Source organism: Chelon labrosus (genome assembly GCF_963514085.1).
Source record: "Chelon labrosus genome assembly, chromosome: 1".
In the NCBI taxonomy this organism is placed as follows: domain Eukaryota; kingdom Metazoa; phylum Chordata; class Actinopteri; order Mugiliformes; family Mugilidae; genus Chelon; species Chelon labrosus.
Genome location: NC_140337.1, coordinates 20,636,329 through 20,663,626, shown reverse-complemented (window position 1 = coordinate 20,663,626; position 27,298 = coordinate 20,636,329). Strand labels below are relative to the sequence as shown.

Sequence of the window (27,298 nt, the reverse complement as noted above, 5' to 3'; positions counted from 1 at the left end):
TGTAATCATATGAAAGCAGGAAAGGCACAAAGTCTTCATGTTTGAGAAGCTGAATTTTTGCTTCAAATATTGTTCTGTTAAGACACTAATTGATTAATCAACCCTTTTCTTTCTTTCTCTGTATCCGTTCCCATGCGCAACACAAGTGCGCGCAGCCTCTCCATCCTATTTATCCGGCTGTGGGAACTCTACCACCTGTGCCTGTCTCCGCACGACAACATGGCCGCCCGGGCAGGATGGCCATAATAACCCGTCTCCATGGCGACGGCGCCATAGGAACAAGCGTGCGACGTGGACGGGGAGAGAGAGAGAGAGAGAGAGGCGGGCAGGAGTGAAAGGAGGCGACCCACTGAGCGCGCCGACACCGTGTCAGTCAAACACAAAGGTGTCTCCCGGAGGTGGGGACGGAGCACGGAGGGTAAGACTAGGGCCGAGGGAAGAATGGGGAACGACCGAGAGACTCCTTTTTCCTTTGTTTGCCGCATTGTCCGCCTGCCCTCACTCCCTTTCCTCTTGTCATGTTACCTTGCCGTCCTCCCCCTTACTTGCAAGTGGCGACCTCTCGCTTTCTTCCTCTCTTTTGTGGCCTTGCCCCCTTCTCATTCACCCATCCACTTCCTTTTGTCCGGGGAGGCATCTCCGAAGAAATCATAACTCCTTCTCGCCACGTTACTCCCTTCCCGGGACACCTTTCTATCTACAAACACATCTGCCTCTCTTTCCCTAAACCTGTCCCCTACTCTTTGCCTCTTCCCTCTATTACTAGCAAAATGGTTGCTGTGGAAACAGGTTTATTTGGAAATGGCGGATGTCCTGCTCTTTGTCTGTCCATTTTGAGGGTGCGTGCGTTCTCCTGCGAAGGTGCGCACACTCCTCCTCTATGAACGACGTGAGCGCGGCGTGCATGTGTGCCACCCTCCCATTCTCCGGGGCTCCTCTCATGCACATCTGAAGAGCTTTATTTGTACCAAACCTCTGTTACAGACGTTGTTGCCATGGCTACAGCCGGTGAGGACCACTGACACAATGATAGACACGGTGGCCATGGCAACCCCCGGGGGATCAGCGGCGGGTAATATGATAATTCACGGACGAGGCGTCTGACACATTACGGCCACATGAATATGCTCAATCGCTGGAAAGCCGCGGCCCGTCCGCTGGTAATCCGCGAGCCTTTGTGCGGCCAACATGCCGAGCGGCTGACAAAGAATACTCTGCTGTAACCAAGGGTGACCAGAACTAACAATAGCTGTCCTCTGGATAAGCTTGGACAAGGGGATACGTACACATCAAGCTGCTACTCTGCAGTGGTGCGCCCGTGTAGCTCGCGGCGCACGGGGTCGCCTCTGAATTCAACTGGCACAATCGATATCATAATGAATCCATAATTCCCAGCAGTGGTTCCCCATTGATTACAGCCACAGCTAGCAACCCCCGCTCCTAAAGCCACCCCGCCTCCCGAAGCCCGCGTGACCCCGGCGGGTAAACATCCGCAACCATCAGCCGTGACAGCTTTCAGATGGTCCCTTCAACCCAGCTCGGCGCAGAGATGGAATCCAGCAGGACTACTTTACAAGCGGCGTCCCGTCAATAAATCACCTCCTCCAAGGTCTGCTTTAATTCAATCCAGTGCAATCTAATTTTATCGGTATGTACTGTAGCTTCTCGCAATGTCATCCGTCACAAAAAACCATCCCATAAAAGCTCGGGGCCTTGACCTCCTGAGAGTGCAGCAATATGCAGACGGAGCCCCTTGCCAATATCACCACCGCCAGGGCGTGCTGTCGCTTCGAAGAGGGGGCTCCTTTGGTTATGGCCCTGAAGGACTAGAAAGCAAGGTGTCTGTGGAGTGGACAGCAAATACAACTTAATGAAAGCAGCGATCGTGGATTCTTACCTCCAGCTGATCATCAGATAAAAATAATTTCACAAAAGAACTGATTATGACCCTAGCTACATGGCCAAATGCAGGCCCAGGTTGTTGTAACGTAGGTTTGTTTTTGACCTCGGCTCTTGTTCTAATTAAGGAAACTCCCAGTAATGCAGAATAAAATGACCTTTTAGACAACTGCGTGCTTCCATCGCTGTAGAAACAGACGACTGAGGTTGTTTTGCACTGTTTTCAGAGTCCCTAGCTCGCAGAAATGTCCTATTTGCGTCACCGTTTTTGGAGTTCAGTGACATCATCTCATTGAGTTTGGCGTCACCGACTGTTTATTTACTTAACTTCTAATATGGCGATGCTGCACAGCTAAAGAAATGCAGTTAAAGCTGCAACAAAGACAATGAAATAGTGGTTTACCGATATATCAAATGGAGTGGATTTAGACTTCTGCGTTAAGTTGATGCAGAAGCTACGGCTACAACGCAGACCCTAGCTCCGATGTGCACTTCCCCCAGAAATTGACTATTTGGTCCGCTTGGTAGTAGCACTTTAGTATTTCCAGCTGCTTCTCATCTTGCATCTTCATCTTCTGTAACCGCTTGTTCCTGTTAAGGGTCGCGGGGTCTGCTGGAGCCTATCCCAGATGTCATCGGGGGGGGAGGCGGGGTACACCCTGGACAGGTCGCCAGTCTATCACAGGACTAACAACCATTCACACTCACATCCTACGGCCAATTTAGAATCACCAATGAACCTAATGAGCATGTCTTTGGACGGTGGGAGGAAGCCGGAGTACCCGGAGAGAACCCACGCAGACACAGGGAGAACATGCAAACTCCACACAGAAAGGCCCAGCCGGCCCATGGATTCGACCTTCTCGCTGTGAGGCGTCAATGCTAACCACTTCGCCGCTTCTCCATCTCCGCCATTTTCCAATTGATTGTTTTGGCTCAATAAAGATGGAACACGTGGAGGAAAGGTTAACTGAGGAGGTTCGGAGATACAAACATTTGTATGACTTGCGAAATTTCGGCGAAGGATTCAGTCGCCGTTGTTGAAAGTGAACCAGGAAGTAGAAACAAAAATTAACCCGACACAGCGCCGACTGGCGTTGCTACAGAGCGAGCCAGACTGACGAGCGCCGGCGTAGGCTACGTACGTAGGTCACGGCGCCTGTGCCCCGCAGTACTACTGAATAAAAGCGCCTTAAACTGGTCAGTCCTGGCGCCCAACGTCACTGCCCAACCTTGCAGCTGAATGGGAGCAAATCACTGAAGTCAGGTCCACTGCAGTCTTATTTATAGCCTTCGCTGAGGTGTGGAGGTCATCGCCCATGGTCCACATACTTTTGCCCACGCATCGTATCTTCCCTCGACCTGAGATGACTCGCTAGAATGTAAATTAGGTCTAATCAGCATCTAAGAACACGGGTGCACTCGGTTAAGGTAAGCCTAGCCCTGAAGGGGGTACAAAATTAAGTTGGCAGTCGCAGTCTTTGACAAAGCAACGCACAACATCGTTTTAATGACTCTACTCGGAAGCCATTGATGATTATTACTACTAAGGAGAGACGGCTCAGTCGCTCATTATTTGTTGTCCGCAATAATTTAGCCTGCAGGCTGTTGCGTTACACGACGGGAGGAGGGTCGGGCGGCGCGGCGCGGCGTGGCGCTGCGGTAGCCGATTCAGTTAGACGGCTGACCCTAATGTTGTTATCATAAAAGGAAGATGGATGGAGAAAGTCAAATCTCTCTCTCTCTCTTTTTATTTCTGTGTCCATCTCTCTCTTTTTTTTCTCTCGGCCCTGTCCCTGCCGAGGAACAGAAAGTGGGAAAAGCAGAGAAAATGAAGTGACATCATCAGCGTCAGCCACATTCCTGCAGAGGGAGGGGGTGAGGAGGAGGAGGAGGAGGAGGAGGAAGGGGAGAGGGGGGGGGAGAGGGAAGAGGAGGGATAATGTCCCAAAACTTTTGAGGTTACAGGACCACCACCCCCCCACACACACACACACACACACACACACACACACACACAAACCCCCACCCCCCGAAAAACATACACTTTCAGCACGTGAATGTGCATGTGCATGTTTTGCTATCTGTGCGTGTGTTACAGTCCATGGGCTCCTCTTCCTCATCATGCGCTCCCTGTTTTAATTCATGTGCTTTTCTTCCTCCTGTCCCCTCCCCCACTGCCTCCCCCGACTCACACAACTTACCCTCCCACCCCCGCACCCCCCAATCTCCCCTCCTCTCGTCTCTTTCTCTCTCCACCGACCAGAGGAATGCAGGAACCACATCTGGAAGTTATTAGAGAGCAACAGAGAGAAAGGAGTAGATGGAAAGAGAAGAAGTAGTGGTGGTGGCGGCGGTGGTGGTGAGGACGGGGGGGAGGGGGGAGAGTCCAAACAGAAAAAGAAGAAGTCCAGGAGGGGACAGAAAGACGGAAGGAATGAACTTTGGTAAGCGGAAAAAAAAGGAGAAAGTCGAAGAAGAAGAAGAAGCGCAAAAGAACAGCGACGCCGATTAACGGCAATTAACCTCGGCGGGGGGAGGGGGGGTGGGGGGGAGGCAGGGGGAGAGCTGGGCTGGCACCTCAGATGTGGGTTGAATCACTCGCGATCCCTGCGCAAACGTAGCCTTTGAACCGGCCTCGACCATATTCTGTCTGAATGAGCGGCTTCACTGTCCCCGCCGAGGGAGCAGTCAAGCCTGAGTAATAGTCCCTTTCTCTCCGCCGCTGGCCTCCCGACCACTCCTCCTCCTCCTCCTCCTTCGTCCTCGTCCCTCTCTTGTCTCTCCCGGCTCGCTTTTCTTTTCATGCAGCACAGCACTACAATGCTGCCCCCCCCCTTCACCGTCCACCCTCCACCTCACCGCTTCCAAAACAAACAAACAAAACAAAAAAGTCTAATCGCTCTCAATCGGACTTCACCCACCTGCCTGCAAGAATACCCCCTCTTCTTCTACCCCCAATCCTCCTCCCCCCCCCCCCCCTTCAAATGACTTTTCTCTTTCTTTATTTTTTTTCCTGTAACCAGCCTCCATCACCCCCACGACTTGTTCCTCGCTCCAGAACGTGGCCGTGCAGTTTGGGAAAACAAGGCCAATAGATTCAGTCAGATGTGATAAAGTGTTCCTCTCTTGCTCGGGGGACTCTGCATAAAGAAACATTTTTAAGGGGAAGGGTTTCTTTTTTTTCTTTTTTTTTTTTCTCCCTCCTTCTTTTTATAACTTGCATGCCCCCGGCCTGTCAAACACAATCAGATTATGGGGCCTTTAAATCCTGGGGCTTCACTTGAGAAAGTTGGTCGAGGATGCTCAAAGGGAACGCGCGCACTTCTTTCCACAACTGAATTCGTCTCCGGACACGAGTTTGATACCGAGTTATCCGACTGAAACGCTCCCGCGGGAGGGGGCTTCGCCGGGGTCCGTCTGTACGCACGCGAGGCCCCTTTCTTCTCGCAAGCGCCACTTCGGAGAGCATTGCGGGACTCTTGCGTCCAGAGGAATGCCCCTTAAACAAACGACGGAGAGAAGCAATCAACATGTCACGCGTTGACAAACCCCCCCCCCCCGCCGGGACAGAAATGCCAAGAATTTGTTGATTGAGTGGAACCCCGTCGGGAATAGTGGGCGTAGATGTACATTACAGACTCCATCCCCAAGTTCACAACTGGTTCAGCGACTGCTTTCAGTGGCTAATGTCAATTAGAGATGCTTTTGCGGTAAACAGGCTTCATTCAGATCCCGTAAAAACCGTGACCCGAGCTCGCCTGTTAACAGTAGGATGCTGCAGAGCTATATCCCGCTCGCTGTGATCAAAATTAAAAACAGACTTGTGCCTCGCTACATGCTGCACGTCACTCCGGAGCCACGCTCTGAGCCGGGAAGGGTTCAGCGTTGCACCGCAAAATGGTTCGTTAGCCTTCGAAAAAAGCATCGCGCCGCTATAAATAGTTCTATAAGTGGTAATCCACTCACAGGATCTTGACAAGTTTGAATTTCTGTAGGTGCCACTGTTTTTCTTCATCAGCCCCCCGGTAGCTGCTAACGGCTCGCGTTTAATCTCCCCTAGCCATTATGAGAGCAGAGACAAGCTCTCTCAAGTGCAGTTTTCTTTTTTTTATAGTGGTTATTACAGCTCGCTGTGCCTCCGTCCCTTTGTAGCCAACTTTAGCGCTTGGATTTCTGCATGAGCTGCATGAGCTTAATGAGACAGAGGCTTGGCTACGTGAGATTAGCTCGGCGCTAACTGCTCGGTTATTCTTTTATTTATCGGAAGGATGCGGTAGAGGATTTTCCCGTTCAAATGGGGTAAAAAAAAAAAGTCTCTTGGGTCACCATATATGATCAGAGGTAGGGATGCACCAAAAATTTTTGGCCGAAAAAACAAAAATGCACTTTTGGGCCATTTTCGGCTGAAAATTGCGGCGGTTGTTGCTTGCATCATCACAACAACCTGACCCGAAAGTGCATTTTCGGTTTTCGGCAAAAAGTTTTCGAACTTTTATCGCCAAAACAACACACGCAAGCAACAACTGCAGCAAATTTCGGCCGAAAATGGCCCGGAAGTGCATTTTCAGTTTTCGGCCAAAAATTTTCGGACTTTTATCGCCGAAACAACACACGCATTTTCGTTTTTTTGGCCGGAAATTGTGGCGGTTGTTGCTTGCATCATCACAACATCCTGCTTCAGCCGTGTTGTTTCGCCTGAAAATGACCTGAAAGTGCATTTTCGGTTTTCGGCCGAATAGTTTCAGACTTTTATCGCCGAAACAACATGCGCAAGCAACAACTGCAGCAAATGTCGGCCGAAAATGGCCCGAAAGTGAATTTTCGGTTTCCGGACGAAACTTTTCGGTGCATCCCTAATCGGAGGTAGAATGCAAATAATATTGCCGCAGATTATTATTGGCAAGTAGGCTCAAAATGTTGTAAATCAGCAGTTTTAACTGTGTTTTTACTGGATTCTTTATGAGGCTTTCCTAATTCTTCATTTTTATTTGAACTATTACAGCCCACTTTGAGTCATTACCATTACACATAGAGAGTAGGTGAACCACCACTTCCCTGTTCAAACAACCCCCGAGGAACCCTTCTTTCTCCGGGTGTAAAAGCCCCCAACCGAAACGCGTCTCACCCTTCCAACATCTGCATATTTCCTTTGCCGAGCACAACCCAGGAATCCGTCTGAGGTCTATGATTCACGGGCTCGGCTGTGTGATTCACAGCCGGAGAGCGTACAGTACGGGCAGCAGCAGCGGCAGCAGCAGCAGCAGCAGCAGCAGTGGCAGCAGCTCAAGGCCCTGGATCTACACAAAAGGACAGAGGCTGACAAATGGTACACCTGCACCGTAGCCCTTGTCCGAGTCAGCATTTCAGACCGGGGTCTGGCTAAAGGTGCAGTGCTGCGACTCGCGGCTCTAATAGGAAGTTAAAGGAGCGAGTTCGCGGTGATTGATTACGCAGTAACATTTAACAGCTGCGTTAATGGTGTCGCTTGCCTGGGACTTATAACCAGGTTGGTGTGCGGACGCAGGGATAATAAATCATTCATTTGTGCGGCTGTTGCTAGTGGATACATCTGTATCGCCGACTTAACTCGAAGCATTCTGATACACTAAAGCTTTAATTAGCTGCTCGGCTAATAACCATCCAGTCATTAGCGCTAGCACGCAATTACACGTGTGAAAATTGCAGGCCCATGAAAACACTGTTTCACTGGTGTAATGAAGAGATAAGAGTGTGTGGCGCAAGAGCAAGAAAAAATGCTTTTCAGGTGATGATGATTTCAGCTCTCCCTCCAGATTAGGTGTTCTCTCCTCCTCTTTGTGTTCTCAGAGCCAAATGCAAAAAAAATAAACAAATAAACCAAAAAAAATAAATCAGTGCAACATTTGCGACCTTTCGTGTATTACATCATTTTAAATCTTACAGAACAGAATACAGCCCCGTTTACAGCCTGCTAATCTTGTCTTGGGGAAAGCCTTTGAGAGCAAATATCTTTGTGTTTCGAGAGCGCGACGCGCAGTAATGATGGATTATACAGTTGTAAGAGTGGAACGGCAGACAATGGGACACATGGATCCGCACATGTAAATAGGCTGCGCTCATGCACGTCTCCGAGCGCACGTGTTACCGATTTACCAGCGGAGCAGGAGGTGGCGAGGAGGGTCCGCGTTTTATCGGCGACGGTCGCCAGATTGTGTCTCGTGTGTGTGCGTGGCTTATATATTTTATGCCAAAAAGAAAACTTGCCCTCCTCGTGCAGATTACCGTGGGCTTACAGTACGTGGAGCCCCCCGGGCGGCACTCGCTCGGGTGGATGCTGAGCACGGCGAGCACGGCGGAGCGATACAAAAGCCTGGCAGACACGGTGACATCATCCTTTTCTATACCTTCTCTCTCTCTCCCCACCACCACCACCTCCACCAGAAGCAGCAGCAGCAGCACAACCACAAACACGCCCCCTACCTATGATGATGTGCGGGCGACTGGCTGGGCAGAGGCCCCCCGCCGCGCACGCTCCCGGTCATCCGAGGTAGACAATGGGCAAAGGCGGGGGGGGGGGGAGAAGAAAACAATAGGGGAACTTGGATGCCTCAATCAAACAGGTAGCTTAGAGACAAGCATCCTCTCCTCCTTCTCGTTCAGCCTCCTGTCTCCTAGCAACTCGGATGTTGATTATCATAAGCCAGCAGCCTACCTGGTACCCCACAGGTATGATGGAGGGGATTGTGTGTGTGTGTAGGGGGGCGGGGGACAGATGTGCTGCTGCTGCTCATTGTTCTGCTGGAATGCAGAGTGGAAGGAGGGCGACAATGAGCTTGGGATCAGGCGCTCAGGTAGAGGTGCGCAGAGAGAGGGGTAGAGAGGATCACTACTACAGGGGGCTGGTAGGTACAGCGGCGCCCTCCTCATTGACTGACAAGCCATTCAGATGCATGCTATAGCAGTGCTGCTGGCTGGCGTGTAGAGCAGCGCTGGTCAATCACTGTCATTCCCGTCACGTCCTCAGCGACTCACACCGAGAAGAAGGAAGAACCGCACCGGTCGGGTTCGTCACATGCATTAAAAAACAACAAAGAGAAAGGTCATTTGGGCCGGTGGTGGTGGTGGCGGTGGTGGTGCTGGTGCTGGTGAAGGTAGGCGCGCGGGCACCGGTCGCATTCAAGTTGGACTCGCGCACGGACGCACGCGCACTATCGACCGGGGGCCCGTAACCGCGTATACGTGGATGGACGCGCGACAATCATTGTTAAAAAATAAATAAATAAATAAATAAATAAATAAAAATAAAAGAAGAAAAAAGTGATCCATTGCTGCGGTGCAGACACGCACGCGCACACTCTATATTTCTCTCGCACGCAGCTGCGCGCGCGCACGCACGCACACACGCACGTGCGCCTGAGGTGATCCATCGCTGCGGTTCATATACGCTGTGAAATCACGTTAAATGCCTTTTTTTCTCGTTTAACACCCCCCTCCCTTCCTTCCTCCCCAACACACACACACACACCAGAATAAATACCAACAGCTGCCTCTCTGACTGTTTTTTAAGCCTCCATAGCTGCACATAATATTTTTTTTTTTTTTTTATCCGGAACCGACTGCTCTGAGCTCAGGAGGAGAGGCAAAAACACAAAAAAAGGGTCTTACCAGTTTGAAAACTCAACACCAAACTCAGGAGCAGCAGCCTCTGCATGGTTCAGCCGACCAATAAGTCCGTTATTGGCTCAGACCTCCGTGAGGACAGCATCAAAAAGCGGGAGTTCACTGACTTTTTTTTTTTTTTTTTGCAATAATTATACCAAGAAAAGAAAAATTAGGAAAAAAAAAGGCAATCCTCCCGCGTCGTTGCTCCTCGTGTGTCCCCCCTTCACTACTACTCGAGCTTTTACACCATTTCACTGCTCTTCTTTTTTCTTGGGAGGAAAAAAAAAAAGAAACCCCCCCCTTTCTTCTCTCCTCTTCTTTTGCTCTCCAGCGGCAGAGTCCGTTTTCTACTCTACTCCGAGACGGCAAGCGAGCGGCGATGACATGTCACACCTTCCGGTTGTGCTCTTCAAAGTAAAATACTAACCTGACTGTAGACGGGTTTACGTTGGTAAAGATATCTTTTTTTTTTTTATTGTAAGACAAAAATGAAGCCGGATTAATATAAAAAGACGTCTGTTCTACATGTGAAGTTTTTGTTTCTATTAGGCAACTAATTAGATAAATAAAATTAAAGTTGATTTATATCTCTTATCGAGCAATACGCGATACTAGAAAAAAAAATATTTTAAAAAAACATCCAAATTAACTATTTTTCGATACTCTGTGATGATAATAAGAAAATAATAATAAAGAAATAATAATAATAATAATAATAATAATAATAAAAGTTGACCCAATGTGACCACTCTCTACTTCCGGTGTCGTCCTCGCTGTCTCTGACTTGACGTCATATTCTCATTAGCGGCGCATTCCTCTCTCTCTCTCTCTCTGTCTCTCTCTCACGTCAGCAGCCCCACAGCACTGCCCCCTTTTCCCCTCTCCCCCTGGATCTTACACAGTCCAACATCGGCAAAAAAAAAATAAAAAAAATAACTATTATGAAATAAAGAAATAAACCAGCTTAGAGATGCATAATCGTTCTGACACATTTGCTGTCGTCTGGACTGTTTGCTTTGTGCCATCCCCAGCGTGGCAGTGAAATAATTTAAGTTAACTCTCAACCTTCTATCCACCTAATCTCACACGTTACTCTGAAACACCTACATAGCCACGAGAAGGTGCATGAGGTGAGTTTTCATGCATGCATGTATGTGTGGCAGCCTACACTGACTGCTTCTTGATAGTGCAGTGATGTCACCGTGATGGGACAGCTGATGAAGAAACGGACCGTGTCCTCATTCCTGTCGCTTAATGTAGGCTCCAGGTTTTGGTGATGGAGCCCCGTGATACTGTGGCTGTCACAGCTCAGTAGGTCTCCACAGTGAGCCGGTTCCTCCCCGTCTCTCACCGAGGGAGGGAGGGAGGGAGGGAGGGGGCTTAAACTGAGGATGGAGCACCCCCTAGCGGCCGCGACAGAGAACGACTCTAGTGCCACAGCTAGAATATCACAGTATTGTCATTTTTACTCTGCAGCCACTGTTATTGGCTGGATTTAGATGTAATCCTGAACCTGAGATACTCATCTTTTTATTTACCCAGTAAATAAATAAATAAATAAATAAATAAAGCTTTATCTTGTCCTTTGGTAGGGACTGCAAACACCCTACACTGAATGCACCTCTAATAGTGTGAATGTTTTTTTTTTTTCCAGAATAAATAACATAATAACATGTGAAATATGAAAATTAGCCCTAAAAAGCACACGTTGTAATGTTATCTTTTTTTAAAAAACTGCAATAAATATTATTGCAATAAACTAAAATAATGTAAATGTGCCACCATGTCTAGATTTACTGTACAGGAAATGTGCAAATTATGTTTTATTGAGTTATTCCCCTGCATACTCCTGTTAAGGTGACACATGTGTTGGTTTATTTCGTTTTTTTCTCCTGGAAAAGTAGAATAGCACGTTTATCTGATTGCCAAAGACGCCAGGATGGACATAAATTCAACGAAATGTAGCCTAGATTAAAATAAAAAGGGAAACTTGAAGAAATCCCAGTGAGATATTTGTATAAAAAGTCTCATGTAAACCTAGTTGGAGCTGAAACTAATTCAGCAATTTTTACTTTTTACTACCAGCGAATACTCAATATATCTTTCACTATAGGTTTGAATTAACCACAAATTAGTATATTAATAAAATAAGAAAATCAAGGTGATGGGGATGCGATTGTTTTCTTCCTCGTGGCCAACATTTGCCGTCTGAACGTGCAGCGAGAGCTCGCTAATACGACACAATCGTGGAAAACCACAAAAACAGAGATAAAGTCTTCAGAGCATCTTTGTAGATTTAGAAAAAAAAACAAAAAATATCACCGCAGATCTGCCGTGTGGCATGCAGAGTGACTCATCTCTGCCGGGACTCGAACCCGGAGCCTCTGGATTAGAAGTCCAGCGCGCTATTCCATTGCGCCACAGAGACTGCGCCAGGATAAACCGGGCCTGGCACGGTTTACATGCCTCACATCCCCTCGCATCGTCGCTCGCCGCATCCCCGCAGCATCAGGACCACTCTGAGCGGCCATGTTGGCCGTGCCGAGGCCGGCCACCAGAGGGCGCCGCCGCTGCACGCTGCGGTAGTGGGGTCGTCAGGCTAGCCGGCGTATTAACCGGAAGTCGAGATTGTGAGCGCGGAGAATAAAAGCCTCCGTAGAGCTATACTCTATGAAAGATTTTATTTTGAAATCTCGCAGACAGGAAGCTTGTTTTGTAGAAGTTAGCTTCATGACGGTTTCTCAAAAAGCCATTGAGCTCGGATGATTCCTGTCGCTGCTTTGTGTTTCTCGTTTTAACGTTGGCGTTTTTATTTATCAGTAAATTAATCACATGTAAGTTTATTATGAACTTAAATAAAAAGAAATAAAAACGGTGCATAATACTGATAAAATAGCTCAGCGAAAGATGTCAGGTGTTATATACTTTGCCAGTTATTTAGGCTACATGTATGCCACGGATTCTTTTTTCATTTGTTGGTTAGAGGTGCTGGGGTCTTTGTTGAAGAAGATGGTGCAGGGGGGTGGTCTTGTGGTGTGCAAAACGCCGGGATTACACCGAGATTGCATCAGAAAGCAATTACGGGGCTACACCTCCTTCCACGCGCTCCTCTCCACGGCGTGACACCTTCATTAATTTCACGTCATCCGCTGCGCTCGTCCATGTCAAGGGCAGACAAACTATAGGAGAGCAGCACCCACGCTTTTTCGGTTAGTGGGTGACTTTGTGGAGGTGTCCTTTGCTTTTTGCTATTGCTGAATCTAGACTACGTTCACCGGCCACATCATTGGGTACACTAGTGAAAAGGGAATGCATTCTAATATAAGAGTTCTGCACTGAATAGATCCAACACTGGGTAATGTCACTTAGGTATACATACATACGTTCAGCTGCAGCTTCTCAACCACTTGCAAAAGCCGGATGGTGATGAAGGCTCTGAAGAAATCAAACAATGTGATTCTCTATGAGTCACCACCACCTCCACCCAGCACCTTCATCACATGGCGCCTTCATGAGATTCACAATTGTGCAAGAAAGGTGGTGATTCAACTGGATGATCATTGTTCTTTTATTATATCCGGCCCACTGACGGAAATGGGGTTCGTCAAAATGATAGAAACATGCGTTGGGACATCTTCCATGAACCCAACGAGCATGTCTTTGGACGGTGGGAGGAAGCCGGAGAAGACACAGGGAGAACATGCAGACTCCACACAGAAAGGATTCAAACCCAGAACCTTCTTGCTGTGAGGCATCAGTGCTAACCATTACTCCACTGTGGCCCGTCTTGTGTCGGGACAACACAATTCAATTCAATAGTACTACCAGATGAAAACACAGTAGAATCAACAGACTCTCTAACTTCCACGAAGCTATGATTTTAGCTCAGGGCTGTTATGTTAGAGTGCATTCAGTGTGCCTAATGAAGTGACCCGTGAGTGAACGTCAGCAGCATTGCAACAAAAAACAAAGATTAATTTTCAGAAGTAAAATGGTTTTGTTGCTTGTGGACAAGATATCAGAGCCACAAAATTTAGCAACCGGATTTGGCAACTTCCTCCTCTGGCTAAAGAAATACTCGTTGTCCTTAACACTGTCTGTGACACACATGTGGGGATGTGAAACCTCTCTGTCTACACATTTACTCGCAGCAGTGTGAAACCCGTTAGACCAGAGAGTTTTTATCTCGGTTCCGTTGATCGTAAAGGCTGAGTTGGCGCCCGGGTTTGGTTTTTCGCTGCAGACCTGTGGTTGTATGCCACCGGGATGACCAGACGGTTAACATTTGCAGAAGTGCATTGTGAAAGGTATTGAAATTTAATGTTGTGAAACTCCTATCGGACGCATTTTATGACAACAGAGTGAGGTTCAGCAAGTTTTTTTTTTTTTTTCTTTTCGCAAATTTAAAAAAAAATAAAAATAAAACAAGCCAAACATGTGTGGGAATTTGTACAGTCTGTTAGTTTGTGATCACGTACTAGCCTGTTGTGATGATGTCCTTGCACTGTATCCCTCGATTAAGGCTACCCGTTTGCCGGCTGCCATTTCCGCAACAGGCCTTACGTACATTTCAAACTTTTTCTTATGTTACCTGAAACATGAAGGAAATTACGTAATATCTCATCTTATGGTAGCAATCCGTAGCATTAGCAATAATCGAGATGCAAGATGAGTAATAGTCTGCGAAATACCAAGGGCTGAAAAAAAATGCAGACTGTGGGAACGACATCAGAAGAATGCAGGACTAGGAACAGCTGGGACACAGTGCAGGACCCTCTGCCTCTGGTAGAGGACCTGGTCTATGAGGTGGGATGAGAGGGGGAAACATACAGTATTAATCTATAATGTAGAAAATAGAACAAATAAAGAAAAACTACTGAATGGGAAAGTGTACAGAGTGTAATATATGCACAGGAAGCAGGGGTCATCTTAAAAAGCCTCTTATGTCTTTAATGTAAAAAAAACAAAAAGGTTAAAATCAGATTTACAGAGTTATTTCTTAGTACTTTATGGTACATGTACAAAGCCACAACTTGACTTTAACAGAGCAGGTCAAACAGATATTTTCTTTTTACAAAAACCTGAACACAGTATTAGTAAAGGAATGCTGGTGATAAAATGATAAATAAGCTTATTTTAACTAAGTTTCTTACAGAGAGTTAAGTGGGAACGATATGTTACATGTGAAACTGGAGCAAGTTAGCTTAGATGAAGAGGAAAGAGCCAGAGGTGAATAAATCCCAAATATCCGATTAATGCTTTTATGTTACTCATTTAGCAAAGACTTAACCAACGTGCTATGGTAATGGGTTAGATTTAGAGGCGTCTGGAAAGCCGCTTAACCATTTTCCAACTTTGCACTAAGCTAACTTGCTTCTAGCTCCTGATACACATCCATCAATTTCATCTCCTAACACTAAATGTCTGTTAATTAATGTTGAATGAAGCATGTATTTTTTAATTTGCTTGTTTTTTTTTTTTTTTTTTGTGCAAAAGTAGCATCTGAACATATATACTAAAAATAACATCCCAAAAAATAAGAAGAAGAAGAAGCAGAAGAAGAAAGTGTACTTTAAACCATTCATATTCAGCATCCATCATTATCCAACGTGAGCACGTCCACCAAACATTCGTACGGGAAGGTTACAAACCTACATCGAGGCATACAGTGCTTTTACATGAGTGCTTACTTCACCTCACGCCTCACGACACACACAACCAAAGCGGTGAACGAGTGGGCTGCAGTGAATGATCTGATCCACTGTCAATACAGAACGAGCTTTCTTCACAACAAACTACTGTAAGGTACGTGAAAATCAAAAAAACATAAACTGATCAATAGTGCAAAGAAAATTCATCATTATGATAGATGTATAAAAACAAGTATAGTCACCAGAGTTCTCAGATTTTGGTATGCGCTGCTAAGACGGTGTGACATTGACCTATAGGCCGTAAACAGTGACTATAGACTACGCGAGGTCCGTTCAAAAGAACAACAAGACATCATCTATACGTCACATTCATCTATTCAACTAAAAGCTATAAACAGTTAAAAAACAAACACACAAAAAAACATTTTATGCTTGTTGACATCAAAACACTGAGACAGGAATTATCACACACTAGCAAGGTTTCTAACAGGTCACATTAAAAATATATATATATAGATATATATATATAAGATATGTGGTGCAGAGTAACAATGACCGGGGAATTATATCTTGTTTTTGCACTTTTGCTAAAACTAACAGTCAGGTGTTTCCCAGACCTTTGGCCACGAAGATACTCTAACAATAAAGGTGCAACTTTACGGTGATTTCCACTTGGACCACCCTGTTTTCAGAGAAGATTAGAACTACGAGCCTTCAGTCCTCACAAGGAGAACCCGTTTTTCCACTCTCTCCAAAGAGATTACATTGCGTTTAAGTGTGCTATATAAATAAACATGACTTGACTTGACTTGACTACAGTGAATCTGGAAAGTATTCACAGCGCTTAACTTTTTCCACATTTTGTTATGTAACAGCCTCATCCCAAAATGGATTAAATTAATTTTTTTTCCCCCAGAAAATTCTACACACGACATCCCATAATGACAACGTGACAACGCTAATAAGAAATCACATGTACTTGGGTATTCGACCCCTTTGCCATGAAGTTCAAAATTGAGCTCAGGTGCATCCCGTTTGATCATCCTTGAGATGTTTCTACAGCTTAACTGGAGTCCATCTATGGTAAATTCAGCTGCAAAGGAATTGCCTGTAGACCTCTGAGACAAGATTGTCTTGAGGCACAAATCCGGGGAAGGCTGATTTAAAGCCCCCAAATGAGCAGAGTGGCCTTGATCATCCGTAAATGGCAGAAGTTTGGAACTACCAGGACTCTTCCTACAGCTGCACAGCTGTCTAAACTAAGCATTCGGGGGAAAATGGCCCCAGTCAGGGAGGTCACTAAGAACCTAATGGTCACTCTGTCAGAGCTCCAGCATTCCCCTGTGGAGAGAGGAGAGCCTTCCAGAAGGACAACCATCTCTGCAGCAATCCACCAATCAGGCTTGTACGGTAGAGTGGCTAGACGGAGGCCACTCCTTAGTAAAAGGAACATGGCAGCCCGCCCGGAGTTTGGCAAAAGGCACGTGAGGGACTCTGAGACCGTGAGAAACAAAATTCTCTGGTCTGATGAGACAAAGATAGAACTCTTTAGCGTGAATAACAGGCATCGTGTTTGGAGGAAACCAGGCACCGCTCATCACCAGGACAATACCATCCCAACTAGTAAAGCATGGCGGTGGCAGCATCATGCATGGCGAGGAACTGGGAGACTAGTCAGGATAGAGGGAAAGGTGAATGCAGCAATGTACAGAGACATCCTGGATGAAAACCTGCTCCGGGGCGCTCTTGACCTCAGACTGGGGGCCTACGGTTCATCTTTCAGCAGGACAACGACCCTAAGTAAACAGCCAAGGTATCAAAGGAGTGGCTTCAGGACAACTCTGTGAATGTCCCAGACTTGAAGCCGACTGAACATCTCTGAAGAGATCTGGAAATGGCCGTGCACCGACGCTTCCCGTCCAACCTGATGGAGCTTGAGAGGTGCTGCAAAGAGGAATGGGCGGAACTGCCCAAAGGCTTGAGGTTGTAATTGCTGCCGAAGGTGCATCAACAAAGTATTGAGCAAAGGCTGTGAATACTTATGTACATGTAATTTCTGTGACGACTTTCCGGATTCACTGTAAAGTTTGACCAATTCTGGCTAATTACGACAGCTTTTGCAGTGCGTTTACAGCAATCGGTGTGAGGGATGGCGGTCATATCCCAACAAGCCTTTGCACCATATGCCACTAGTTATAGAGGCATTTCTTACCTATCTATCTTTTTTTTTTTTTTTTTACACCCGTAAGATGCAGCTGCACAGGTGATACATTCATGAAACCCTGATTAGCACCTTACTCTTGAGGCATAAATATACATAGAACTGGTTGTCATTTAATGCTGCTTCGTGTTTTTTGGTTGTTTTTTTTTGCAATGCTTGCTGATCAACAGCAAAACAGATCCGGTATAAATGAGTATCTTTTCCCTGGTTTAATGTACTACAGGGATAGCCCCGTCTATTTCGAGGTTGTACGAGCCACTTCTCCATCGTGCTTAATTTAGAAGGAGGTGGCCGCCAATTTGGAGAAGCAGACCGGTACACTTAGAAAGCTGTCACTGCTTTATCTTTATCATCAGACTTTTTTCAACGGGGAAGTGACAATATCACTCTCTCCAATGCAACCTAACACTACGCTGACAAAAAACAGCAATTTTATCCCACAGAGCAAGAGAGCTGGTGGCCTATCACTGCCTACATCCTGTGGTCCGTTACCGTGCAACTTTGGTATGTTACCACTTGAGGTTTTGTTAACGATTAGCGTGGTTAAACTAGCAAAGTCACACAGCGGCAACTGAATATATACCATTATTCTGAAAGGGAAAATTACAGTTCATGTCAGTGGCGACTAGTGGGTTTTAAGATAGGACAGATTGACATCACTGGTTCACTTCTCCATTGCAAAAGGCCATCTGAAGGAAAGCCAATACCTAAGACAACGCAATTTCAATTATACCAAACTACCTCTTTAAAGATAATTATTATTTAGCAGTGACAATGGACAATGGCATCTTTTGGGGCGATAGGTGGATATAAAGATAAAGATGCCCTGTTATAAAACAGACAAAAACAAAACAAAAAAATAAATATTTTCTCAACCTGGCTTGAGCAAATGTTTAGCATTTGTGCATTCAATGCTTGCTAAACGCTAAAAACAAATGAATTAATTAGCAACATATTTTTTTTTTTGAATATATCTGAAACTGCATTGCTTCAGCATCTCTTTGGACACGTGGTTGTACGGAGGATTCGGCTGAACATTACTGCTCAGTCCACGGCTGTCCCTCTCCAAGAATGCTCCCTACTAGCGCTGCAGCAACTGCATGTGTCCGAAGCCGCCTCATGGGAAAACGGCTGAAGCGTGACACTGCAGTGCAGCAGGTCTTATTCAGTAAAACATAGTGAGTCATACTATCTTGGGTAATGCATGTTCTTGTTTGGCAAGTACATTTCCAAAAAAGGAACAGCCGCTTTAGGTAAACATGACATGGAGATAAGGACCGGACGTTTTTCAACTATTTCGATGTGTACATGAACTAAGCCAGAAGTGTGGTGTCCCGATAAGGACATGTCTATGAGCGTAACTTACTTCTGTATTACCCTGTCTAAATGACAGTGATCCATCTAAAAAAAATTTAAAATAAGATTTCAGCTGCATCAGTTGGCATGGACATGCAGCGGCTGTCACCGTTTCTTCATCCCTTCATCAGATGTGTTTCAGAACGACTTGTTGGTTTGGGGCTCTATCACCAGAGAGATACTACAGTTTTCTTCCTCTTCTCTCGGGACATACAAGGTGCTCTGAGCAAAAGAAAACAAAGATATAGATAGATGTTAGCGTCTGAGAGAAAACAAAGTAGTGTGGCCTTTTGCCACCAGTCTAAAGGTTGGTACTATTAATCCATTTGGTCTGAGAGGCGCTTCAAAATACAGCACAAACCCACCACAGGTCATGTTCCCACTTGGGTAAGATTTCATTTTACCAAACGCATGACTCTAAATGTCTCCCAAATGCCCTGCTACTCCTTTTATAGTCTAACCTCGCGCCAGCGTATAGATTCCAATCATCTATTTGCTTTACATTTGCATGTAACAGGAAGTTTTTCATAGTTCCTGTAACTGTTGGAAAAAGTGTCAACACTGCAGTAACTAAGAACATTTGCAGTTCTTGGAACTTTGCCTCCCGTCTCTAAATTGAAAGCAACTTATTATTTTCACACTGTACCAGATTCTCTTCAAAGAGAGCTCAAAAAATAGATTCACGCTTGTAAAGTCAATGCAAAGTATTTCAGGTACAATCGTTTCTTTAAGCCATTAACAAGTGACGTGAGTGCGTGACGTTATTTAAGCTATTAAGCATTAAATAAAGAGATAAGAGGAACTCACCTTGTTGTTGTTGTCGGAAATGTCGCTCAAGAGATCCAGAGGTGCCGGCACTTTGGGGAAGATCTGTTCCTTGTTTCTGTACAGAGAGAGGCAAACATAGTAAGAAAAACTGCATTTTTAAATACGTAAATAAAATAAATAAATAAATAAACTTACTTCCGGCAACACACAAGAACCAAAGCTGCCAAACTTGCAATCACCAGTGGGATGACAACAGCAGCGTACACAAACGCATAAGAATCCCTGTCTGCCTCTGCAAGCAAAATCATCAGCAAACTTGTTTTTTTTCAGCTTAGGCCGACAAATACATCTACAGTATTTTATGTTTAAAGATACAATATTTTTTACAGAGAAGTAAAAAACAAAACAAGACAAAAAAATAAAAAATCAACCTTAAAAAGACAGATACGACTGTCTGCCACTGTGTTGCTATTAAAAGAACTGCATAAAAAACAAGAGAAAAAAAAAAACAATACAAGTCCTCAACATAGCAAAAGCAGACGGGGATGACCATACCAAAATACTTCTCTTCACTCCATGGGGTATCCCCTTTGTCAGACCGTGCTTGAATAGCTATGCGGTATGCACAGTTGGGAATAATTTCCAGTCTGTGGTATGTTGATCCTTTAATAGTTTGAGTCTGAAAAATATTGGGAATAAAATATTTTAGACAAGAGTACAAGAATACAGCAATAGAGCAAAAGAGTATCACCTGAGATATTTTAGAAAGAAGCTGTAAGCAGCAAACTGCTTTTGGTGCAAGAGGACAAGTCAAGGGATCGCTAAAGTGAGGAAGCTTGTTCCTCTGATGAATGTCATTTTTCAGAGCAAGGGTTATACACCAATCAGGCATAACATTATGACCACCTCCCTAATATTGTGTAGGTCTCCAAAACAGTTGTGATTCATCAGAGAATGGACATGGGCCTTCTGAGGGTGTCCTGTGGTGTCTGGCAATAGAATGTTGTTAGTGGGGGCCTTCGAGGGGAGGGGCCTCTGTGGATCATCCCACAGATACTTGATCAATTTGGGATCTCGTGACTTTGGAGGCCAGGTCAACACCTTGTGCTGTTCTTCATGTTTTTTTTAGTTGTTCCTAAATCTTTTTTTTTTTCCCCCCCTAAATCATTTTTGTGTGTATTCCTGTGTCAGGCTGCATCCTGCTGGGGATGGCTGCTGCCATCAAGGAGTGTCATTACTATGGGGTGGGGGTGCCTGGTCTGGCCTAGGTCATGTCTCAGTAACATCCACATGAATTCCAGGTCCAGGTTTTGTTAATGGTTTTAATGTTATGGCTGATCGGTGTATAATCCCAAATTTCTTCTACTGTCCAAGCTCCTCATCTTCTCCCTGCACCAGAAGACCCTAAGAAGAAACTTGTTGTGGTTGCCATTATGCAAAAACTGAGAAATTTGCGTATCTGAGATATTTGCACTCCCTCCCTTGGGGGAAGCAACTGCCTCCCCCATCTGCCTGGGGAATTCAACCGTTTTCTGGCAGAGCACCATGAACTTCTGTTGACCGTCACAATCTTCGTTCTTAACTCTGTCTTGTAAAAACCTCCAGTGAAGTCTGAAGGTCACAACCCAATGAGGACAGCAGTAACATCTGCATAGCAGCAAAGCAACCCTGCGGTTGACGCTCTCCAGAATTTGCGTCACTCCTCCTAGAACCATAGGCTCTCTTTCTCATTTCCAACACCCTGGCATAGGCTTTCTTAAGATGGGGACAACCACCCTAGTCTTCCATTTGACGAACAACCATTGTGTGACGAACAAGAAAATCTTTCAAGGTTTTAAGCCTAATATTATATTGCTGTGTCTTACCTCTTTCTTATCACACTCAGTGTAATTTATAATAAATTCCCACGTGCTCCGGCCCAAGACGTTAGGAGGAATCCAGCTAATATTGAATTTACCCGCCTCTTTTGTGACTGTCCATTGAAGACCAGGTGGTCTCACTGTTCAGAGGAAGACAAAGAAAATACACAACATTAAATTGTGCCATACAACAGACACGTACACACAACTGCAGCTGCACAAAATACAGACACGTGCCCCCGCACAAATATCTTGACACCATGAAAACTGCTAAAACATTTCCAAGAAAGGACAAGAAGAAGAAGACCTTTTATTATAAGCCAGTGAAGGGGAAGTGCAGCACATTTCAACAGAATTTTTCCTTAATAGGACTTTTGTTACTACATTTACACTGATGAGTCCACAACATATACCGTACCCTTGTCTGTGAGCAGTCTACTGAAGGTGTTCCTGATGAGTGTGTTGTTCAGTGTTCCATTAATCAACACGTTATAGAAGCAATGGGTGGGCTCCTGCAGATCACAACCAGTCTTCACGCCATCAGTGTAATTGTACGATGAGCATTCTTGTAATTCAGATGAGCTGTCACCATCGGTTCTCCTTAACGTTGGGAACACAAAGAAAATTGTGGGTTACTATCATGCTGAAGAGTACTTTTAAGAATTAAGACAACGAAAAGACATGTTTAAATAAACCCAACATCTGCTCAGACTTTGCTACTCAGGCCAAATGAAAAATGAAACAATAAAACCGTGTTCAATGACGTTAAAGAAATACTTAAACATTTTTGAAAAAATGCCTTTTCTTTATGAGAGTTGATGAAAAGATTAAAGCCACTCTCATGAAGCAACAGTCGTTGATTAGGTTAGCACTCAGAAGAGAAAACAAGAGGAAAGAAGACGGAAAGCTATCTGTTGGTGCCTTCAAAGCATAGACTGTATATAAATATGAACAACGTGTCACCACTTCCTTGCATTGGTCAAACCAACGCTATTTTCCCGGGGATACGGGCGGCGCCATCTTGCGAGTTTGGAGCAAGAGCCTGTCTGAGAGTGGAGCCACGTGGAGCCGCAATATCGATGCCCCGCCCACACTTCCTCCAGACTCACTCGCGTTTTCGTTTAATTAATACTACTCTCTGCTCTACCTCCACCAGTTACAAGGAAATGTTGGATTATACACTGGACTTGTTTTTAAACTATCTTTTTTTACAACTCTCACAGTCCCACAGGACCGCTTTATGGAGCGGTTGACATGGCGACTGGTAGTCGCCATGTCAACCGCTCACATCCTATTTCCATATCGTCAAATAACTAAGACAAAACTTAGCCAAAGAACTGTCACTTGAACATTCATCAACATTATATTGACAAGCTAAAATGACAAAAACCATCCTTGAAAAAATTATTTGACGTGTATTTTAGTGTTTGAGTCCCATCCGCTAACATGGAGGGGGTGGAGCTTATGACCTATAGTGCAGCCAGCCACCAGAGGGAGCTCTACTTGCGTTGGCTTCACTCTTGAGGAGCAGTTCTGCCATCCATCTTTATGCTGTCTATGCTTCAAACTGAGCTGTTGGAAAAACAAAAAGGAGAAAGCACATACCAGTAGAAAAAACGTAGATCTTGTATGGGACTGGGCGGGGACCAGGAACAGTAAGCGTGTCGCGAGGTTGTGCTGTAGCATTCAAAATTCTTGACTTCTGAGAGGATCAGGAACACATAAACACAACTCAGTAAACAGACAAGTGGACATTTTTCATGTCCATATAAACGTTACAAAAGGCTATAACCAGCCGTTTTTTTGCTAGGGAATGGTTGCACACTCATAAGAATTCAACCTTCTAATTAAGAGTATTGGTGAAATAAAATGATCTACCTGGGTAGGAGACGCTGACAACCACTGGCTCGCTTTCTGCTTTGTCACAAATAGTTTTAATAGACAGCTCCAAAAATCCTCCTTCCATAATCCTGGATACATTCCATGGAGGTAAAACGTCCGTCTGTAATCGTGGGGCACATGCAGAAGTTAGAAGTCACATCCTTGTCAAGTAATTCCCGGCAATGTACAAATAATGAGCCTCTGTTTACAGCATCTCAAGATTTCTCGTGCTCGGTGGCAAGAGGTGTGAGTTTCCAGGAAATACTAAAACACACACAACACTTTGGTAAATAATCAGAAATTAATTGAATCTGAGGGGTGACTGAACTTGTGGCTAAGTTTAGGTCAAATATCTTTTACACAGGACAACATTTTTTTGATATTTTAGCCATTAGCGTAATAAAGTGTCTGTTACAAAATAAGCACAGGCTTGAAGAACAGGCTCTGGGATGTAATTTTCAGCTTTGAGTGTAGTTTTGTCTGTAGATTATTGCAACAAGGTCAATGTTATCCATTTTCTAAGACTTGCAATTTTCAATTACCGCCCCCAGAAAAGTACCACGAAAGTTACTGACGAGCTTTGTAATAAAATCTGGTTTAAAAATGTCAGATTTTAAAAAAAAATATGCAAACAATGCATACTCAAACTGTTAAACTAAATAACATTTTTTTCTAGATAGACATATACACGCATACTTACAAAATAAATTTCTCTGTTCCTGGTCTTCGTAGACACTTCATATGTGCAATGGTTTGACACTAGATGCGGTGGTGTCCAGGACAACCCTGGTTGAAAGTCGTTAACCCACAGTATGGACACATTTTGCGGTGGTAAGACTTTGTCTTTGGGGAAGGAAGAGAAGAGACAGAAATTTGATATTAATGTGGCTCCAATTAACATCTTTACCCCCACCCCCGCCTGCCCCCCTTCATTCCTTTCATTTAGTCAGCTCACATTAAATCACAAACAAAGTTCTAGTCTGCAGCAGTCCACTGGGATAGGTCTCCATCCTGAGACATCTAAAAATCTGGCCATTCACTTGGAAAAGCTCCCTTTCCCCAAACACATTAAGTAAATAGGTTCATTCTTAGCTCACAACAGAGCATGCTGTGTCATATAGGAAACAGCCAGCCAGTGATTACGTCCCCTGCGTCGATTCTCCTGAATTAACTAATGTGCAAAGAGTCACATACTCTGTTAACTGTGTGTTATACAGTCCCAACATTGTAAAGTGCATTTAGACCTCAGTTTTTTAAGCACAGGATAGGGCAGTGCTGTAACTGAACCTATGTTTACTGTATAAAGTGAAGAGACTATTAGAGGAATAGATAAGTCTCTTAATTCATAAGCATGATCTTATCTATGTACAGTTCTATTTGAGTTTAACAGCGTCATTTGTGTTTTGTTTTTTGTTTTTTATGTAAGCACTGCATATTACATTTACTTACAATACAATAGTTTAGGCTTATGTCCGAATTCTGCCCCATTTATATGGAACCAACGGACAAATGTACAGAAGGTTTAACTGTGAATAAATGTTCATTTTACAATATGTTCTGATTCTGCTCAAATAAAAGTCTAATAGAGTCAATTATTATGTCAACTATTTAATGTGACTACCCGGAAAATAGTCAACAGATTAACTGCCGAAAATAATCTATAGTTTAATCGGAAACTCATATTTTTGTTATTTCTGCTGTAAATTAAAGGGGAACTACTGTTTTTTACAACCTGGACTTTATTTCTGGCATAAAATACGGTCGTTTACTCACCCATGTAACTTAAGTGTAATTTGTATTCCTTCAGGAGGTAAATAACGCATTATCTGCCGTGAAACTCATTCATTTCACCAATATTTTGTTATGATATGCTAGTGCTATTTCCCGTTCAGTCCGGAATTACCTGTTATCATCATCCGGGGTTTGTAGATTGACCTACAGATAACAAAATATTGGTGAAATGAAGGAGTTTCACGGCAGATAATGCGTTATTTAGAGGCTGCGTTTCGGTGCCCCAATCACTCCCACTATATGGATATACACAGATCTAAATATCTCCCGAAGGAATTCGAATTACACCAAAGTTATATGGATGAGTAAACGATCATATTTTATGCCAGAAATAAGGTCCAGGTTGTAATGTTTTAAAATCAACATGGGCTTAAAGTGCAGACTAACACATCCAGGAGTTTACGAAAAATATCTGAAGACACCTTTCAAATTGTATTTGTGTGCACGGCCGCCCGCCATTTTCAGGGTCACAAATGTAACTGGAAAAACGCATTTAAGTGTTCCTTTGCACCGCAGGTGTCAAACATGCAGTCCGCAGACCGAAAGCTGCCCGCCAGATGGCCGAAATGACACAGACGACTGTAATTTGTCTGTGAAAAGAACTGCTATTCCTAATTTGTCCACTGTTTTAGTTAGAGAAGTGGACAGAACACAACACTAAGACCCAGAAGTAGGCAGCAGACAGCAATGTGCCCAAATTGTACATATTTTTCTTAAAGGATAGTTTATTAAATGTAAACATTCTCCTAATTTACTTGTTCTTCTTTGCACTGAAACAATGTTATGTTACTGGTCCGCCCTGTTTGAGATCAAATTGGGCTGTATGTCCCCCACCCTCGAACTAAAATGAGTTTGACACCCCTGCTTTGCGTTATTAACACTATGTCCTTTATCTTTTGCCAACAATTTCCTTTGGGAGGGTCATCCCAAAGGAAATGGAAAAATGTCACCTCTAACTCAGAGCCCATGGACACAACTGTATACAAGTAAATCCAAAACGAAACAATCCCAACTTCACTCACGTACGCCCCACTAAATGCCCCTGTCGAGCTCTTTTTCATCCTGAGCCAAAACCGTGACTCACAGACGGTCACCGTGACGCCACAACTGGGAAACGGCCGTTGTACACACGGCAGAGAAAAAAAAAAAAAAAAAAAAAAAAAGGAAAAAATGGATAAGGCAGCATAAAACACATTTGGCGATGACAACTTAGTATACAAAGACGGCAAATTCCTTAACAAATGTACTACAAAGTCTCACCTGTGATGGCTTCAGCTGCCGCAATCAGGCAGCATAAAACGAAAAAGTTCAAACTCTGATACATCCAACTCATGTTTTGTCTTTAAAGTCCTCTAAAGACAGGGAGAGGAGGAAGAAAAAAACAGAGAACAAGTTGTCCCGCTCCGGAGCGATAGTCTAGTTTGATACCAGTCTGCCCTGCGAGTAGTATTTCAAAAAAAAAAAAAAAAAAGGAAGAAAAATGATGTCGCAAGGGTAGGGTAAGACTGCTTTCGGTTCCTTTGTCGGACGACATATAAACCGTGGAGGCTGGAAGAAAGGGGGCGGGAGCTTCCTTATTTTCTAAGGCAGGCACGACCCACGCGGAAACGCACACGCACGCGCGTCTTCTTGGAGTAAACAGGAGCGCCATGCTATTTAAAAGTTAAAAACACAGAACACCTTTACAGACGCTATTCAAAATGGTGGTTCAGTTTCTTTTAAGCGGGGCATTTACTAAAAAATATGTTACCTACAGTTTTTGCCATTAGCCCCCCCTGCATCTCACACATGAGGTGGGAAATAAGACAGGAATGCTGTTGCTGTGTGAGCAGGTATCCCTAACAGGAAGTATAGGGCCAGCCTGACACTTCCCGTTATTGCTGCTTGCTTTTGCACCACACCCTGCGCTAGAGTGCCACCAAACTTCCTTTAAAATATACACTGTCTGGCCAAAAGCAAGTCACAACTTGGATTAAACTAAACAAACAGGTACAAGCCTCCTATAGGATAGTTACTGCATGGGTGATTATCTTTCAGCTGACAACAAGTTATTTAACAGCAACTGATGCAATGAGTAGCTTCTCATTTCTTAAACAACCATGCTGAAAGACACATCCTGTGGTCGTAGAAAAGATCTGTTTGAAAAGTCTGTCTGAGAAGGGTCAAATCATTGGCATGCATCAAGCAGAGAAAACATCTAAGGAGATTGTAGAAACTACTAAAGCTGG

At 44.5% G+C, this 27,298-nt stretch overlaps 2 protein-coding genes across 2 annotated transcripts in view; both read right to left on the bottom strand.

The window, feature by feature from the left end:
- The window catches only part of kirrel1a (kirre like nephrin family adhesion molecule 1a), a 33,447-nt gene extending 23,661 nt beyond the window's left edge, over positions 1 to 9,786 (bottom strand). The window contains exon 1 of the mRNA XM_084545683.1: positions 9,547 to 9,786. Coding sequence (XP_084401809.1) covers positions 9,547 to 9,592 — 46 coding nt within the window. The 5' untranslated portion in view covers positions 9,593 to 9,786. The remainder of the gene's footprint in view (positions 1 to 9,546) is intronic.
- Positions 9,787 to 14,060: 4,274 nt separating this feature from the next.
- Positions 14,061 to 26,556, bottom strand: LOC311490554 (interleukin-13 receptor subunit alpha-1-like). The gene is made up of 10 exons (XM_084548102.1): positions 26,331 to 26,556; positions 23,980 to 24,122; positions 23,277 to 23,400; positions 23,004 to 23,100; positions 21,817 to 21,998; positions 21,405 to 21,538; positions 20,095 to 20,218; positions 19,735 to 19,831; positions 19,579 to 19,654; positions 14,061 to 18,993 (listed from the first exon to the last, which is right to left on the bottom strand). The coding sequence occupies exons 1-10, from the start codon at positions 26,401 to 26,403 to the stop codon at positions 18,910 to 18,912; spliced, it is 1,134 nt and encodes a 377-aa protein (XP_084404228.1). The 5' UTR covers positions 26,404 to 26,556; the 3' UTR covers positions 14,061 to 18,909.
- Between the last annotated feature and the right edge of the window lie 742 nt (positions 26,557 to 27,298).

Bases quoted from the DNA above. Each gene is read 5' to 3' on its own strand.
- LOC311490554 (XM_084548102.1), bottom strand. From the start codon at position 26,403: ATGAGTTGGATGTATCAGAGTTTGAACTTTTTCGTTTTATGCTGCCTG. The intron at 19,832-20,094 runs GTATGGTCATCC...TTTTGCTTGCAG, and splicing joins GAGTGAAGAGAAGTATTTTG to AGGCAGACAGGGATTCTTAT. The intron at 18,994-19,578 runs GTGAGTTCCTCT...TCTTTTGCTCAG, and splicing joins TTTCCGACAACAACAACAAG to AGCACCTTGTATGTCCCGAG.